Source organism: Procambarus clarkii, chromosome 6 (assembly GCF_040958095.1).
Source record: "Procambarus clarkii isolate CNS0578487 chromosome 6, FALCON_Pclarkii_2.0, whole genome shotgun sequence".
Lineage (NCBI taxonomy): Eukaryota > Metazoa > Arthropoda > Malacostraca > Decapoda > Cambaridae > Procambarus > Procambarus clarkii.
Genome location: NC_091155.1, coordinates 32,627,917 through 32,646,260, shown reverse-complemented (window position 1 = coordinate 32,646,260; position 18,344 = coordinate 32,627,917). Strand labels below are relative to the sequence as shown.

Genomic DNA, 18,344 nt, shown 5'->3' with positions numbered 1-18,344 from the left:
GGAGTTAAACAGCTGCTACGAACTGCTTCCTGGGGGTGTGTAACAAAAAGGAGGCCTGGTCGAGGACAGGGCCGCGGGGACGCTAAGCCCCGAAATCATCTCTAGATAACCTCTAGATACCGAGAGTTAGATAGAGCACTAGTAATCTGTGCCAGTACACGTTAACAGATTACATTGTCATTCCATGTCCTCTCCAGATTCCATGTATGACTAGGAGGCCTGGTCGGGGACCGGGCCGCGGGAACGTTGAGCTCCGAAATCATCGCAAGGTTAGGTAACTATCCTATGTATAAGATGGGAATATTGGATGAACTTACAGCTGGCTTTTAACCTACACTCCGTAACCTTTCACACAGGATAGGGTAGCAGCACACGGCAGTGTACACCTATGGTTCTTATAAACTAATTACATGTGTTGTGCCTGTAGAACCTCCAGCTCATGGCTGCAATAGTGCCACCTGCTGACACTAAACCCATGGAACCGCCTACCCACCGATGTCGTAAATACCAAAAACGCTGTTCAATTTTAAATAATAAATGAACTAAACTAAGCAATTTTAAAATACAAATGGAAAAGGTCATCAGGACAAATGAGAGGACCTTTGACAAGCCGCCGGCTTCGTGTCCTCATCAAGGCCACTAGTGTTAGTGGGAGGCCACTAGTTTTAGTGGCCCTCAGGTAAATTCAGGCGTAGGTGCTTTCACCAGCACTGGATTTTCGTTGCGCTTTTGGTGACGTGTGGCAGCTGTTTCACAGGTAAGTATACATCAATAAACACAATAGCTAATAAATAGTATATTTTTACAATGAATAAAATATTGTTCTATGATTTATAGTGAAGAAGTTAGTGTGTAAGGATGAATATAGTGAGTGAGAAAGAGAAAGTGTGGAGTGTGTTGTAGTAGTGGCGGCGGCGGTGGCGGCCATGACAGTGGCGGCGGAGTAAGTCTTTTCCCCAGTAGTAGTGACGGCGGTCGGTCGTTCTACTCGTCTACTCTCCCGTCATGGTGAGTGCTGCTCTACTCTTCCCTCTCCTCTCTCTTTCCTCTCCCTGGTGCAGTCTTGGTGGCACTGTGTACCTCCTTCTGGCGACAGTGTGGCCGTGTTGTGTATATATGGCCAGGTGTAGTGTGTAGCGGGCGGCAGCTGGCCCAGGCTGGTGGTGGCGGCCACCCGTGGTCTCGTGGCCCTCCACCCGTGGTCTCTCCCTCCACCCGTGGTCTCCTCGTGGCCCTCCACCCGTGGTCTCCTCGTGGCCCTCCACCCGTGGTCTCCTCGTGGCCCTCCACCCGTGGTCTCCTCGTGGCCCTCCACCCGTGGTCTCCTCGTGGCCCTCCACCCGTGGTCTCCTCGTGGCCCTCCACCCGTGGTCTCCTCGTTGCCCTCCACCCGTGGTCTCCTCGTGGCCCTCCACCCGTGGTCTCCTCGTGGCCCTCCACCCGTGGTCTCCTCGTGGCCCTCCACCCGTGGTCTCCTCGTGGCCCTCCACCCGTGGTCTCCTCGTGGCCCTCCACCCGTGGTCTCCTCGTGGCCCTCCACCCGTGGTCTCCTCGTGGCCCTCCACCCGTGGTCTCCTCGTGGCCCTCCACCCGTGGTCTCCTCGTGGCCCTCCACCCGTGGTCTCCTCGTGGCCCTCCACCCGTGGTCTCTCCCTCCTCGTGGCCTCTGGTGGTCCGCCAAACTGGAAAATGCATTGTTCAGTCTCCTGAGATTCAGGACTTTGGGATTTAGTTTTCCTTCCATTGTGTAGAATGTTTCCCGCAGGAGCACCCTGGTGGGTCTAGGCCAGAGGTGGCTCTTTAAGAGTCTTCTGTAATGGCTGGCTTTTACACGGTTGATCCTGCCCTTTCAAGAGTTGACCTTGAAGCCTGACCTGTGGTATTTAGCATGCTTTTTTTGATAATTACACATTTTAATGGTCATCCACAGTTTGTCGTTCATTATATACCTCGTCCTTAGTGGTAGTGTGGTAGGGGGTATCTGGAAAACAACTGCCTCTGAGGAACCACAATCTCTTAAAATTTCTGTAGTTATCACTGTTAATCTGGTAGCTTCTAAATTATGACTATAATTGTTAGTTTTATAAATTCTGGAATTTTTTCATAGTTCATACATAGAGCATTACTTTATACTGAATGTTTACTACCAAGTCTCATTACTATTATTAGTCTCATTACTCTTCCTGGCATTACTATTTGGTATGCTTTTTCCACATCTAAATACTAGTATTCTACATTCTGACCAAGACTGAACTGTCGGGTTTTCAGCCTTCCCTCCGTGTACCCTTTGATTATGTCTATGTACTTTTGTAATAACAACAAAAAGTATACAGAATAATGTTAAATTTATTAGTAAATAATACCAATAATTTGTTGGACAGGAAGCCTCTGTGTACTGTATATATCTTTGGCTTGTATCTAGACCCTGCCCCCCTGCCCATCTCCATGATAGAACTCCTGACTCAATGTTGCAACCCCACAACAGTTGCCTAAATCTGTGTTCCTATTTGCTGCTAGGTGAACAGAGTCATTAGATGAAAGGAAACATGAACTATGTGTCCTCTTATCTTGAGGTTATCTTGATGATTTCGGGGCTTTAGTGTCCCCTGGCCCGGTCCTTGACCAGGCCTCCACCCCCCAGGAAGCAGCCCGTCACAGCTGACTTACACCCAGGTACCTATTTACTGCTAGGTAACAGGGGCATAGGGTGAAAAAAACTGCCCATTGTTTCTCCCCGGCGCCCGGGATCGAACCCGGGATCACAGGATCACAAGTCCAGTGTGCTGTCCGCTCGGCCGACTGGCTCCAGGACCGGCCGTCCTGCCCTGGGGTTTGTACCTGGGACTTCCAATTATAAGTTGAACAAAGCTAATTACTTTGTGACTAATAAATGGATAACTACATAATCATTTTAATTTATTTCCATGAGCATAAACATCAAAACAAAAATAACTAATTCACCATATGTGGCTGTGCATTATTAATTTCCAGGCTAATGTACAGTACTTGCTTTTAAATGTATTAAACTAATAATTTTGTTTACAAAATATTTTGCACAATCTTCACTTCCTTCAGTTCTAGGTACTGTATATCATTCTAGGTCAAGTAGGTAGGTAAACCTATTAGTAAGTAGAATTAACTACTAGTTAATTTATTACTAGAATTAACTACTAGTAGTTAATTCTGTATTGCATGAATTAGTGGTTTCGTTCAACTGACCTCGCCTGGTTGACCAAACTCGACCAGGAGGCCTGGTCAGAGACTGTACAAAGCCACCCTGCTGTCAGAGGACCCCTGGAATCAATGCAAGGTAAATAGATAGCAAATGTACCTATAGTACATTCACATGTACCACGTACAAGGGGCCTGACAGTCGAGTGGACAGCGCTCAGGATTTGTAGTCCTGAGGTTCCAGTTTCGATCCTCGGTGGAGGCAGAAACAAATGGGCAGTCTTTCACACTGATGCCCCTGTTCCCCTAGCAGTAAATAGGTACCTGGGAGTTACAGCTGCTTCGGGCTGCTTCCTGGGAGGGTGTAACAAAAAGGAGGCTTGGTTGAGGAACGAGTCGTGGGGTTTAAGCCCCAAAATCATCTAAAAAATCTCAAGAAGTTGACAAGGTTATTTTAATTTTGAACAAGCAAGTTTGATATTTATAGACCTGTCATGTATGTTGCTGGACAGTTGTCTACCAATGCCAGAGTATAGTTTACCACCATATTGTTCTCCCAGCATAATTTGGACTTTGGTATCTGTTGGGATTAGCCTCTCCAATGGAGTAAGGTTTTCTGCTGAGCAGTCCTCAGTGAAAAGAACACAGGAAGCATGAAAATCAGTTTTGGTGAATGCTTCCAGCATGATCCAGTCTTGTTTGTGCTTGAATTAAATGTTAACATATTTTTCTCATGACAACTTTGCAAATAATTCATTGTAATAGGTTTTAACAATAAGTCCGGTATCCCATTTGCCTTATTCTGTAATTGTTTTGAAGTTTTTCTTAACACTGTATTCTAAATGTGACTGTTTGCATTCTGATTGTCAATTATAAACTAAACATCCAGCAGATTAAATTGTACTGTATCTGCCAATCTGTTGTACATTGTTGAAGCCCATTTAGTCTAATGCAGTTGACAATGTATTTCACACCCTAATTTTAGTTAGCAAATTTGTAATGACAGGTTCCAGGACAGCTCTTTCTACCACTCCTGCTACTTCACTTTATTTTGAATACACTACATATATGCATTTTCCCTCGATAACCTTACCCAATTTAGTATAGCACCCACAATCTGTTTGACCCAGAGGAACAATGTACTATGTTTGCATTTTTGTTAATTATTAACTTCATATAAATGGAGATACAATTAGAAATATAAATTTCCTGATAATGGCTCTTGGGCCTAACCCAGATGGTGTCTGGTGCTATAATATCCCCTGACCCTGTTGAATAAGATGTTTGACTAGCTTAATATTGACAAGTTTATCAACTCCTTCAATTTTCAGGCAACAAGTTGTGCACGCCCCTTAGTGGGTGTCCATGCTGATGGTGTGGTGTCCGGAGTGAGTGTGTCACTCCCAGCTGTATTCCGGGCTCCCATTAGGCCAGACGTGGTTAATTTTGTCCATGACCAAATGGCCAAGAACACTCGGCAGCCATATGCCGTAAACAAGGATGCAGGTTAGTTTTTCTTAAATATGTAATAATTGTAGTGTTGCCCTTTTAACTACAGTATTTAGCCACCAATTGTTATTTTATTATGGTCTCGGAATGGCATATAATGTTCATTCTCCTCGATTCAATTGTTTGAGTATAATTTAACTGTAAAACATTTTTTGAATGTGGCCATGTAAATATGTGCCAAATTTATACTCAATATTTATAACTCCAAATGTTATGGCTTTGACTAAATGATTCAGAGGAAACCTTAGAACTAAGAACTTTGCATGTATATAAAAAGTAAGAATCGGTCAAACTGGAGTTTTAATTGTCTCGGTTGAAAATGTTCATAGAGAAAAATTGCATTTAAAGTTCTTGGACAATGAGTATAGTACTTCTAATTTGACATATCTTGTAAGTTTTAATTAAGATTGCTGAGCATTCATAGTGGAAAATGAGTGGTAGGTCAATGTGTTGAAATGAATTAAAGAAAAAAAAATGGGGTATGTTAGGGATAACTGTAAAAGACACTGGGCCCCTTAACTATCTAACAGTAGGTTAGACATGTATATGAATGAGATTGAATGGATATAAATAGGAGCTGCCTCGTATGGGTCAATAGGCCTTCTGCAGTTACCTTTATTCTTATGTTCTTATAATGAAACATGCAGTAACTTTATTGACCATGTATGCGATAAGACCCTCATCTGGTCCTCTTTCATTAATTCAAACTAAATAAAAAAAATAGTTTGAACTGTAAATAAATTGGCTAAAAAAAGTTAACTATTAACATGTTGACCAATTTCGTTCCAACTTATGCTTAGTGCCGGATATGCATTCTCAAATATGAAGGAGTTACAGCAAAATTGCATAAAAATAGAAAAAATACAAATAAGTGGTTGTCACCTTTTTGTAGAAAGGGACATAAGAAATATTGGCATTGGGCAATGTATGTACAGTATGATATATAATAGAATACAGCTTAACATACCACCTCATTATTGTGTGAAATCTGGTCCTCCAAGTGGCACTAGCTGCATATCCATTTTGTAGACCTTCCTTACCACCACCAATCTTCTTTGTGAGTCAGACAGGTGCTTGCATCTATTCTTGATTGCCAGTAAATTGGAGGTGTTATTGTTATCAGTACCGGTTGTTTCCCATCACATGTGCATTTATTTTTTTTTTAAATTTGTAAAAAATCCATTTCTTAACTATTTGGATGAAATTTTCACGATGCAGATGCCAAATATTCAAAAATTTTCATTGTATTTCATATTTTGAAGTTTCCCCATGCACTAGGCCCCTTCAGTTATATAGGCATGTGGGTTGGAGACCTTGTATTTTGTATTTGGGATGATTACTTTGAGTTATGTGGCAGGCATTTCAGCTGGTTTTGGCAGTTTGGGAGGCTTGGGTCAGTTGAGTGACATCTGAGGTATTTGGCACAACAACTTGGCTGCATATTCAGGTATTCCCTTTGAATACCTGAAGGGCAAGCCAAAAGTTTTGGCTTTCCAAGTTTTTGGGGGTTTGGGAATGGTTTGAAGCCACCAAAATTGCCACCAGTTTTGGTGGCTGGCAACTTCAACCAGTTTCCATTTTACGGTAACAAATTCATGTCGGTTTGATCAGTCATAATTTTTGCCAATTCTAAACTTCTGACATTCCTTGTAAAATTAAGAATTGTCTGCAGTTTTACGATATAGGAGCTGTTACCTGTCTTTTCTTTTCCTCCGTATTATACCAACTGCCTGTACTAATGGTATTTTGCACTTTATGCAGGGAATTACAGCACTGGCTCTGAAGCAATGCATAGATAAATTGTCACTAGGCTAAGGCTGTAGGGTTGATATAACTAACTTTGTGTGGGTAGTTATGAAGTTGTCCTAACTTTTCATAATGTCTTGTTACATTGCATAATTCACATGGTTCTTTCAGGATTGAGCTAAATTCTGAATTTTTTGGTGTACATTCTATTTGTAAGTAGGGACCTATACTTGCTGGGGATTTTGTTTTTCCTAGGTAGTTTTTTCTAGGGTGGCTTTATGCTATTCTTAACTCTTCTGCCGAGTCATACAGGGATGGCCACTGCATATCTAACCAACCTGTGCCTAGTCGTCTAGGGATAATTTAACATGCCGCATAAGATTTAAAACTCCTGCAGGTACACAGGGTTAAAATATACTTTCTCAGGCCTCCAGTAAATTCCATTTAAAAAAAAATTGTGGTCACTGTTGCCAGGTGTGAAGGCCTCAGTACTGAGTGAACAACCAAGCACATGCAGGATGAGCTAACACTGTTCAGCTTGCGTCCACAGATAATTGAAGTGACAAAATATATAAGTACTGTAATTGCTACTTTGCAATGATAGTATCGTAGAAGATCCTTACTGATACTGTACAATGTTCAGATAACAGTGAACACAATGCTGTTTATGATCACAGCATGACAAATGGCACATTGCCATTGTTTGGTGCAACTAAGCATCTTGAACTACAGCTTATTTTACTTTAGAAAACCAGCTTCTAGAAAAATATTCATCTTCAGGCTCTGGTGACCAGGATTCATTGTACCTAGAATTAGAGATGCATGTTGGGAGGGAGAACTATTGCAGTTGAGTGGCATCGACTGACTAGCGTGTGGTGCAAGGCTGTAAGACTCGCCACAACACCTTAGAGATTGTGTTGCGCAAGAATGATCAGGAATGTAGATCATTTCTATTGTGTGTATTGTGTAATAACTGCATACAAATGTTTTATTGTTCACATGTTAAAAACATTTAAAATACTAACACTTTCCTGTCCCGGCGTGCGTTCCCTAGCCTACCTCTAGGTGCGCCGAGTTTTCTGGGAGTTTGCAGCCAGACTCAAATGTGTATTTAGTACTGTTTTCAGTGTTCTTGCTTCAATTTTCATGTTACAGCGTTCATTTTAGTATCTTGCAATAGAACTCCCTAACTGAATTTTAACACTTTGGCGTACCCAGCGCGCCACCCCTCAACTGTGTGATTTGGGTCCCAGCGTTTCACGGGAGTGCGCGTTAATTCTGAAAAGTGTATATACTCTTTTCAACTTTGTCACCTCAATTCTCGTCCTACGAGATTTAAATTTTGTATCATTGTGTTCGCAATAAAATTCTCTACAGCACTAAATGCATAAAAACTCCAAAAGCCCGACTAATTACCTGCAGCAAAAAGAGAAAGTGCGAACGAGTTACCCAGGAGTGCACAAAAGCGATAAAATGTGTTCACTCTTTTTAGTCTGGTCACCTCAGTTTTCGTCCTAGGTCTTTCATTTTGGTATCAATGGGTTCGCAATAGAATTCTCGAGGAATATTAGCATATAAAATAAAAAAAACCTGGTCACGCTCCACCCGCTGACGCGTTATCTTGAGGTTATCTCGAGATGATTTCGGGGCTTTTTAGTGTCCCCGCGGCCCGGTCCTCGACCAGGCCTCCACCCCCAGGAAGCAGCCCGTGACAGCTGACTAACTCCCAGGTACCTATTTTACTGCTAGGTAACAGGGGCATAGGGTGAAAGAAACTGCCCAATGTTTCTCGCCGGCGCCTGGGATCGAACCCAGGACCACAGGATCACAAGTCCAGCGTGCTGTTCGCTCGGCCGACCAGCTCCTCCGACCGCGTTGAAGACGGGCCACGCGTTAACCGCGAGTGAGCGTCCAGACGCCTTCCAGCTACACTCCCAATTCCTGCCCACAAATGTTTAGTATTTTAGTATATTTAGTATAATTTCATATTTTTTGTGTAGTAGCTGTACATCACACAAGCATTGTAGATAGCCATTTGCACAAAATAGGTCATTTTCTTCGTCCATTTGTGAGTTTTCCTTATGAAGTGATATTTGATCATTTGGTCAAAGTGATCAACACCTTTCATGTTTGTATTGTAGTCAGATTGCATTCATCTTGTTGACAGTTACCAAACAGCCCCCAAAAATCGGATAAAAACCTGATTTTTGGCGATTATTTTAGTGGACGACGCAGCATTGCGTCATGCCCGTGATTACCGACAGTAAATGGACGACGCAGCATTGCGTCATGCCCGGGCGAAAGTGTTAACTTGTTTAAATTTTGGATGCAAAATGCGTCCCAGACTGACATTTGCAGTTATTGCAATATCCATTGCTGATGACTGAAAGTGTTAATATTCCCCTCTGAAAAAAATAAATATTCTGATAGTTAACCCTTGACACTTTCGCACTCTCGTAACGCCACTGGCGTCCTCAATTTTTCTCTTGTGACAGCCGGAGACGCGAGCGGCATCCAAATTTTAAAATTTATTAAAAATTAAAATTTTATCCAATCCAATCAATTTCAATCTGGGAGTGGTTTTAAAATAGTGTCTGTAGATTGCGTGCAATTTGATACCAAAATGAAAGATGTAACACAAATTGATGTCAGAACACTAAAGATATAAATAATTTTATGTGCGTCCAAAATTTAAAATGTTAAAAATTCTATTTATTGCTCTATTGTTATGGGACTCATTTTAAAATGTGCGCTTTTATATTGCGAACAATTTGATACCAAAAAGAAAGACTTAACACGAAAATTGATAGTTATCAAACTGAACGAGTATATACAGTACATTAGGTTGCGGGTGTGCCAATTGGTGCTTGTTCACAGGTAACTTCAGGCTTTGCGGCAGGGAGTCATTCCACGCTTTTGGACATAATATGCATATACACCTGCAGGGAATTCTATTGCGAACACTGACAGGTAACTTTTGCCAACTTTAGGCTTTGCTGTGGGGAGTCATTCCGGGCATTATATGCGTATACACCTGTAGGGAATTAAATTGCCAACACAGTACCAAAATGAACGACGTAGCACGAGAATTTAGGTGAGAAAACGGAAACGAGTATACACATTTCGGTGTCGCCGCGCGCTCGCCCGCACTGCCGGGGGCATGACCTCCAAGTTTGCGGCGCACACGCCCAGGGCGCGAAAGTGTTAAATTGCAAATTGATTGTGTATATGCAAATTGTATAATAGAATTTGGGTAAATGTTGCTGAACTGCGCACATTGTATATATATACTGTATATAAAATTAAGGGTGCCGTGCATGATTTAAACCCCGCGGTTGCATGGGGGGTCATCAGTTTCCTTAAGGCTCTAGTAAACAGACGGCATTTAAAAAAATATTGTGGGTAACATTCCAGGATGTTGAAGCCTCAGTACTGAGTGAGCAACCATCAAAGGCTGGTGCATGCAGCATGAGCTAACAGCACTGCTGTTCAGCTTGTGACCAAAGCATCGCCTAAAAATGTCGATATACTGTATTTTGTAACTGCTATTATTTAACGGTGATAGTATTACAGAAGACCCCTGACTGATAAAAATGACCAGGATTCTGATAATAGCAGGATTGTGGTGATAATTAGCGCTGTGTGTGTAGTGTTGGTGAGGGAGGGAGGGAGGGAGGGAGGGTCAGCTGACTGTGTGGCAACCTGTTATTCTGAGCTCACCATACCAACTTAGTTATACAGTTCTGGTGAACAAAATGTGTAGATACTTGTTTATAACATCTGTATATAGTAAATACAACCAAAGACAGTATGGTGGGAGGAGGAATGTTGGTGAATGAGGGAGGTGGCATTTGCAGACTGATGTGTGGTGGCCACTCTTGTTGTTTTGACTCGCCATACCAACTTAGTGGTTCGCTGTGGTGAACAAAACGTGCAGATGCTTATATATAACGCGTGTGTGTAATATAAAATGTTGTAACAGTAAAACTAGTATTTTTCTTTAATGAACATTAATTGAATCACTAATATGCACACCATACTTCTTTTTAATATGGCTGGTTCTCACATCGCACAACACTTCATGAATTACTGCCAAAAAACGAAGAAAGTCATTGAAATAATTAGGTAATATCTGAAGTATTTCTTGCCTGACCACCTCAGTCGCTTACTGTCGACTCCTCACTTTTGCGAAGACTTCCTTGCCCTATTGCAAATTGGAGATGGCATGTGGGCAAGGGTGGCGCTCAGAGCTACAACTGGATACGCTCATTGTATTGTCCTAATAGGGGCTGTATCACTTGCATCCTGTTAGGTCCTTATTGGGCCTAACTTCATCAGTATTATGACCCTTATGATCTTCAAGCAATAAGGTCTGAATTTCACCGACAGCGATCACCGACAGCGACCTTTCAACACCGCGTCGGACAAGTGCTTGGGAGCCAGAGGCGCATGTGCCACTCAAGGTTGCTTACTCAGTATTAACCCAGCCAGCAGCCCTAAGACATTTAGAATTTTTTCCAAGATGGCTGTCTCATTGGCGTTCCCAAGAGTCCATTTCGTACCCAACCTACCGCGGCTGAGTTTAGACCGTGTATGGAAAAAAAGATACTTTTGTTGGTTGGCGTAGTAATTGGTGAATGGCACTAGTCGTTTGGCACAGTGCAGTGGTTAAGGGTCAAGCATCATTTCCTTGCCAATCCTCTTGTATATTAAAGGTCTGCTCTTTCCTATTCCTTGTTGGTCATGTGCAGGTGGGTTTGCCCTCTGGGCGATTTACAGTTACAGTAGGTTTCCAGACTTGTTTATGGGTCCAGAAATGGCGTCAGGTGTTCCGTTTTTCCCATCTATTTCCATGTTTTCCTTTTCTTGGTTCTGTATTTATGGAAAGAACCGAATACATAATTTTGCACGTTAATTTCTTAATTCATTTGTTAGAGTTGATATGGTGTAGGAAATTTGGTAGGTTTAAGTTCTGCGTTTTTAGGGAAAAGTATAGTAGTTTTAAAAAGATTTTTGGTTATGACTTTTCTGCATGCTTTTTTACTAGTAACTAAAGTAAATTGGCTTTAGTTTTCCTGGAAAAGTAATTAAACGTTTTTATCCAAAATTATCATTGGCGTTTCCATTATTATTATTTACAGTATTTTCCTGTTGTCTTAACCCTGTTGGAACTTACTGGTTCTTATGGGACTGAGGTTGAAGTTGTAAAAAATAACTAGTTTTAGTGTTTTGATGTATTTTACCTCCTAAATTAAGAACTATCAGTTAGGTGTTGTAGATTAGTAGCTGGCTTCAGTGCTGAAAAAGGCACTTGCCAGTTTTTTCAGAAAGTGCAGGAAGGAAATGGGATTCAAGCTATGTTGTATCGCATATTAATTTGCCTGCAGATATAAATGACCACTTATGATAGGTGCGTTGTCCCATTATGGATTGTGCACAGAAAAAAGTGGCACAATTTGCCAAGTTTAATACAGTACTTCAACAAGTGATTAAACACGCCAATAAATTTTGACGTTTTGGATGTCTTGTCACAAAGGCTATTATTTTAAAATTACTATAAAAGCATAATAGTAAATATTAAATCAAAATAGCTGTAGCCTAATCATTTCTCTCAATTCAGATTTTTCATTAGACATCAACAGCAAATTATAGAATGTTCCAGTTTTGGGAGAATGAACATTATTGTTGGAAATTTCCAAATGGGTCAGCTTACATTACATTGTAATGTATTTATGCTGTTTGTGAAATGTATGTATGCCATTTTAACTTGCCAGAATTTGCCTATAGTGTAGCTCACTTGTAGGTCACCAGACATCAGCTGAATCATGGGGCACTGGTCGCGCTGTTGCTCGTATTCCTCGTGTGCGTGGCGGCGGCACTCATCGTTCTGGACAGGGTGCCTTTGGCAACATGTGCCGTGGAGGTCGGATGTTTGCTCCAACAAAGACTTGGCGACGCTGGCACCGCAGGATTGGTGTCAACCAGAAGCGTTATGCCATGTGTTCTGCCATTGCTGCCACCTCGAGTCCAGCACTAGTCATGTCTAAAGGTGAGGCATTAACAAATTAAAGATGCTCAGATGTGAAAGTTATTTCGATGCATTGTTAAAGTTGTCAACTATATTTGAGATTAAAAAATTTAATCTACAGTGGTTACTTTGATTTTTATGCATTGTATTAATGCAATTATCTAAATATATAACTAATAAACATGTATATTATTGTTTGTATGTATACATTTCAGGTCACATGATTCAGGAGGTCCCAGAGATGCCTTTAGTAGTGTCTGACAAAGTACAAGAGATGACAAAGACTAAAGAAGCTGTCCTGATGTTGAAGAAACATCGTGCATGGACTGACATTCTGAAGGTAACTATGCTTTCAATGTTTTGCAAAGTGTGACATATAGGTCACAGCATTTGACTGGGCCTAAACATCTCTTTAAATTCTGATGCTTTAAATGATGAATAACATCCTCTTGGTCCGTGTTTATGAAAGACATGATTCTGTGAAGAGGTCTGATGTGTGGTGTAATATGTACCTTGTTTATTTTTGGTTAAAATGCTTAATAGTTAATGTCTTCAGGTATACAAGAGCAAGAGGTTCCGTGCTGGTAAGGGTAAGATGCGTAACAGGCGTCGCATCCAGCGGACTGGGCCACTTGTCATATACAACAAAGATCAAGGATTGACTCGGGCCTTCCGTAACATTCCTGGTGTTGACACCATCTGTGTTGAAAAGCTTAACCTGTTGAAGCTTGCACCTGGTGGCCATGTTGGCAGATTCTGCATTTGGACTGAATCTGGTAAGTACTTGTATATTATCTATGTAGTCTTCTAATAGACAGAATTTGCTTCGTTAATCCTTTGAGCAAATACAGAAATTAATGATTATATTAACTGGATACATAAATTAATGTAATTAAGCCTATTATGCATTTGGCAGTTAGCTAAATGATACATAATAAACCTAAAAAGACAAGGTTTATAAGGAAGATTTAATTTTAATTACAATTTTACATGAGGCATTATAATTTTCACTACCCATTTTCCCTTCCCTGAAGTTTATGAAACATTAACAATGTTTGCATCAAATTATGGTGAAAGGACTTCCTGATAAGCTTTGTGTCTGGCTTTATGGCAGAAGATAGCTGTAAAGATTTGGTTGAGGATGACTTTGTAATGTGAAGAGAGTACCTGTTGTACAGTATTGGCTACATTTTAGAATGGCTCAAGATTTTTTGCAGTTATGGGATAATTTAAATGTCATGCAGTATGTTACTGGCATTTCTTACATACAGCTTGTCCACTGCCCTACAACCCACCAGCCACCACACAAGCACTCCACCCCTACAACCCACCAGCCACCACACAAGCACCCCACCCTACAACCCACCAGCCACCACACAAGCACTCCACCCCTACAACCCACCAGCCACCACACAAGCACTCCACCCCTACAATCCACCAGCCACCACACAAGCACTCCACCCCTACAATCCACCAGCCACCACACAAGCACCTCCCCCCTACAACCCACCAGCCACCACACAAGCACCCCACCCCTTGCTAACACCAGCCTCCCCATGCACACACCCCTCCCGGCTAACACCAGCCACCACACAAGCACCCCACCCCTTGCTAACACCAGCCTCCCCATGCACACCCCCCTCCTCCCGGCTAACACCAGCCACCACACAAGCACCCCATACTAACAACACGGACACATCCATCTGGTTACACATTGTATCAATTATTTTGGTGATAAGGAAATATTTTTCTTCAGCATTCCGCAAGTTGGACTCGCTCTATGGAACATGGCGTAAAGAATCGAGGAGGAAGAAGAATTATAACCTACCAATGCCCAAGATGACAAACACTGATTTGGCTCGTATTCTAAAGTCTGAAGAAATTCAGTCTGCTATCCGGCCTCCTAAGTAAGTTCTTCATAATTTTTTACCTGGATACATTGTTTCACGACTGATAGTAACTTATTGAACTAGATCAATATTAAACGTTTCAATTATGGATTGTTTGTACATACTAGTACTATCACTGAGAACATGGGGACACTGATTAATTAGGATTGATTCGATCAGATTTCGTTCGACTAAACCCTTGCAGGTTACCTTGCGTTGCTTTAAGAAATCAATTTCCCCTTGGCCCAGTCTTTGACAAGGTCTATTGCCAGTTTAGGACCTGTCAATACTTTTGAATTTCCAGTTTAGTGTGATCACATAAACTGGTATTTAGGTACAATGTACTAGAGTTTTGGGCAGTTCTAATTGCCCAAGAATGTTGAGTAACACGAACCCAAGAATTTTTCCTGTTAGTGCGAGGTACACGCACACTATCATTATAGGGGACCAAATACACACCGTGTTGCAGAGGGGAATGAGTTCTTGATTAAAAAAATAATTCATAGAATTATCTTGTCTATATGGTGTCCTAATGGTCATATGGACAAGAGTATAGATTGAAACAAAGGTATAAGCCACTAATATACACCCACAGATATTCATAACTGTATTCACCTAGTAACTTTTGAGTAACTAATGAGATTTTAAAGGGTCTAGGTAAACTCCCATTATATCCTCATAAACCTATTATATCCTTATTTGCATCATGTAAAACCCAAACAATAATTTTTGTCATGATGAATATTTGTATTTATACATACATGTTACATTCCTGTACAGCCACTAGCACCAATAGCTTTTTTGGGGAAGTTCTTTAATCCTAATTTTCCCTGGAATATGACCCAAGTTGTTTAACCACCAGGTACCCATTCACTGCTGGGTAGTAAATCTTCCCCGGCTAGAACACAAACCCAGGCCAAACAATAACCGCATTATACCGTGAATCAACATTCAATAATTGCCTAGGGATTAGTTCTTAAATTAATATATGGTATTGTGATAGCCGAGTCAGACATGATTTTAGTTGGCACACGTTTGATAACTTTTTGATCATTTTGGAAATTGACACAATTCAATATTTTTCTCCCTTCCTATTTATGCTACGATGCTGAAACTTGGACCAGATGAAACCCTTTTCATATACAACACGTCAAAAAAGTTTGATTGAAATCGAACCAGTTTTCACTTTTGGCATATTTGAATCTAATCCCCTCTTAATATTAGAATTATAATGAATGTATGCACACACATTGGTAGGTTTCTTGTAAACATTAAATTTAAAACTGTTGACTGGATCATGATTTCCAAAAAAGGAAGCTCTCCATTCTCTTCATCCTCATTTATGAATTTGATTGAAGGAACCAAGGAATTAAGTTTAATAATAAAATCTATTTAGTGTTGATTAACCTGCCACAAACACAATATCAATGTATCTAAACCAAGCCATGTTAGCGGGGAAAATCGTGATTAAGATTTTGGTTTCAAAACTCCATATACAAATTGCTTAGACCAGGGCTGGAGATTGCCCATTGCCATGCCAAATTGCTTAAAAAAATTGTCCATTAAATGTTTAAGTAATTCTTATGCACAATATAAGCTCAACAGCGGTATTAGTAGGCAAGGCCATTTTATAGTTGGGAAGCTCATCTTGCAGGAAAGCTAACAAATTGTCAAGAACTTTGAACATGGTGAACAAGGCTGTCATGTCAAAACTTGACAGGTTATTGCTAGTTGGAGGGGGGGTTTGTCAAACGAAATTTGGAAGACTGCCCTAATTAATCATTTAAGCTTCTCATTGTTAGTACTGGTATATACAGACTAGATTCATATTTAATTTTCAGTGTTGAACAGCTTACGAAAAACCTTTGATAGGGATCATTACAGAGTCGAGGTGTTTCCCTGCCTTGTATTTCAATAGCATTTGATTGTTCCACAGCCGTGAATATAGGTGGCTTTTGTTAGGATTTTTATCAGTATTCTTATGTTTAGGTTATGGGATATTTTTTTCCACAGCCCTAAATACTGGTGGCTTGTGATGTGATTTTCCATTAGTATACTATAGTTGCAGTTGTCTGTTTGTGAGCAACTAATGATGTTTGCCTTGGGATCAAAAAAAATTTCCCCCTATGCTTAACAATTCCTTATTTAATAGTTCACTTGTTCTACATACTGTATAAGCTTGCTTATCCAAATTATATGGCAAGGCAGGTATGCCATTCCCCCCCCCCCTCCCCTTCCTGCCAGATAAGCCTGACATGCAATTTCAGGATTTTTAGAAAAACAATTTTCTAGTGGGGAAGTCCAAAAGTGAACATTTGTAATTTTTTTGTACCACAAACAACATAATTTGAATTTACAGTGTGTGGCTGGCAGGCAGGCACACGACATTAACACTTTGGCGTACCCCGCGCGCCACCCCTCAACTGTGCGATATGGGACCCAGGGTGTCACGGGAGCGCGCGTAAATTCTGAAAGGTGTATACTCTCCAACTTTGTCACCTTAATTCTCGTCCTACGAAATTAAATTTTGTATCATTGTGTTCGCAATAGAATTCTCTACAGCACTAAATGCATATAAACTCCAAAAGCATGGCTAATTACCCGCAGCAAACAGAGAAAGTGCGAACGAGTTACCCAGGGGCGCGCAAACGCGATAAAATGTTTTCACTATTTTCACTCTGGTCACCTCATTTTTCGTCCTAGGTCTTTCATTTTGGTCTCAATAGGTTCGCAATAGAGTTCTCTAGAGGAACATTAGCATATAAAATAAAAAACCTGGTCACTCTCCAACCGCCGACGAGTTGAAGACTGGCCACTCGTTAGCCGCAAGTGAGTGCTCAGACGCCTTCCAGCTACACTCCCAATTCCCGCCCTTTTCAAGCCTTTCTTTCGCAATTTTCTTCCTGGAAGGGCCTTGTTCATGATCACTATCCATCGTGGAGTAAGCGTAGATAGTTTCTAAAGCCGCAGTAAGACATATGCCACGGAAAATAGCCAAAATGTTCACACGTTTGAGATGCGAGGGGAGGCGACATTAGGCACAGCAGTGGAGCGAAAACAATGGGCCCCACAGCGTGTGCCAAGCCGCCTGAGGGCCACAAGGCTCAACAAAGAAAATGGGAAGACATCGGCGCGCATTTTAAAACCAGTCCCCCAAAAATCTGATAAACCTGATTTTTGGCGATTATTTAAAGTGGATGACGCAATGCTGCGTCATCCCCGGCATTACCGACAGTAAACAGATGACGCAATGCTGTGTCATGCCCGGGCGAAAGTGTTAAAAAGACCTACCTCGCCCACAACCACATTCAGATTCTCGCATCCCACCCCAGATGCCCTGCTTGTCTGCCTGCTTTGGCTCCCACCTTTCCCAATTACCTTTCCCTTCCTCCAACAATCTTCCCCCTACCCATGCCATACCTGCTCTCCCCCCCTCCTCCCCCCCTCTCTCCTCGCAGCTCTTCCAGAATGGTCCCAGCCATGTCCAACAGCACATAGTTACTAAACTTTGTGACTGACTACATATTAATCTATCTAATTAGCATTTTTTAAGGGGCTGGTTGTTTATTTACAGCAAAATTGTTACCCGTCGCAAGATCAAGAAGAACCCACTGTCCAACCGCCATGCTCTTCTTCATCTTAATCCATTTGCTAGAGTTGAAAAGAAGGCAGCAACTATTGAGCAAAAGAAGCGCATTGAGGCAAAGGCTGCCCTGGAAGCGAAGAGAAGTGCAGTATGTATTTTTATTTTTATTTTTGTATTTCATGCCTTTAGATAACTTGATACATCATTCTCGTTACTACCATAAGCTAATTTTTTTTTTTACCTCCCCAGGCCAAGAAATAACTTGCACTGCAGCTTGGAGTCTTCCTGTGCAGTTATCTTAATAAAGAGTTCAAGAATTTGCAGTATTACTGACCTTTGAGGATAGAAGATCAAAGTTCTATATAGCACTGTTTTTAAAAATAACTTGATGCTCTAAAAAGTTATGAAGGGTCAT

The 18,344-nt window shown here is 41.2% G+C and overlaps 1 protein-coding gene and 1 non-coding gene across 2 annotated transcripts; both read left to right on the top strand.

Moving 5' to 3' along the window:
• Nucleotides 1-887: 887 nt before the first annotated feature.
• Nucleotides 888-18,246, top strand: RpL4 (ribosomal protein L4). Its single transcript, XM_045735955.2, has 8 exons — nucleotides 888-1,008; nucleotides 4,503-4,677; nucleotides 12,230-12,475; nucleotides 12,670-12,794; nucleotides 13,011-13,230; nucleotides 14,211-14,361; nucleotides 17,918-18,077; nucleotides 18,179-18,246. The coding sequence occupies exons 1-8, from the start codon at nucleotides 1,006-1,008 to the stop codon at nucleotides 18,188-18,190; spliced, it is 1,092 nt and encodes a 363-aa protein (XP_045591911.1). The 5' UTR covers nucleotides 888-1,005; the 3' UTR covers nucleotides 18,191-18,246.
• On the top strand, nucleotides 12,881-12,951 carry LOC123754212 (small nucleolar RNA SNORD18). Its single transcript, XR_006772358.1, has one exon. It is a non-coding gene; the product is annotated as a small nucleolar RNA SNORD18 (small nucleolar RNA).
• Nucleotides 18,247-18,344: the final 98 nt, after the last annotated feature.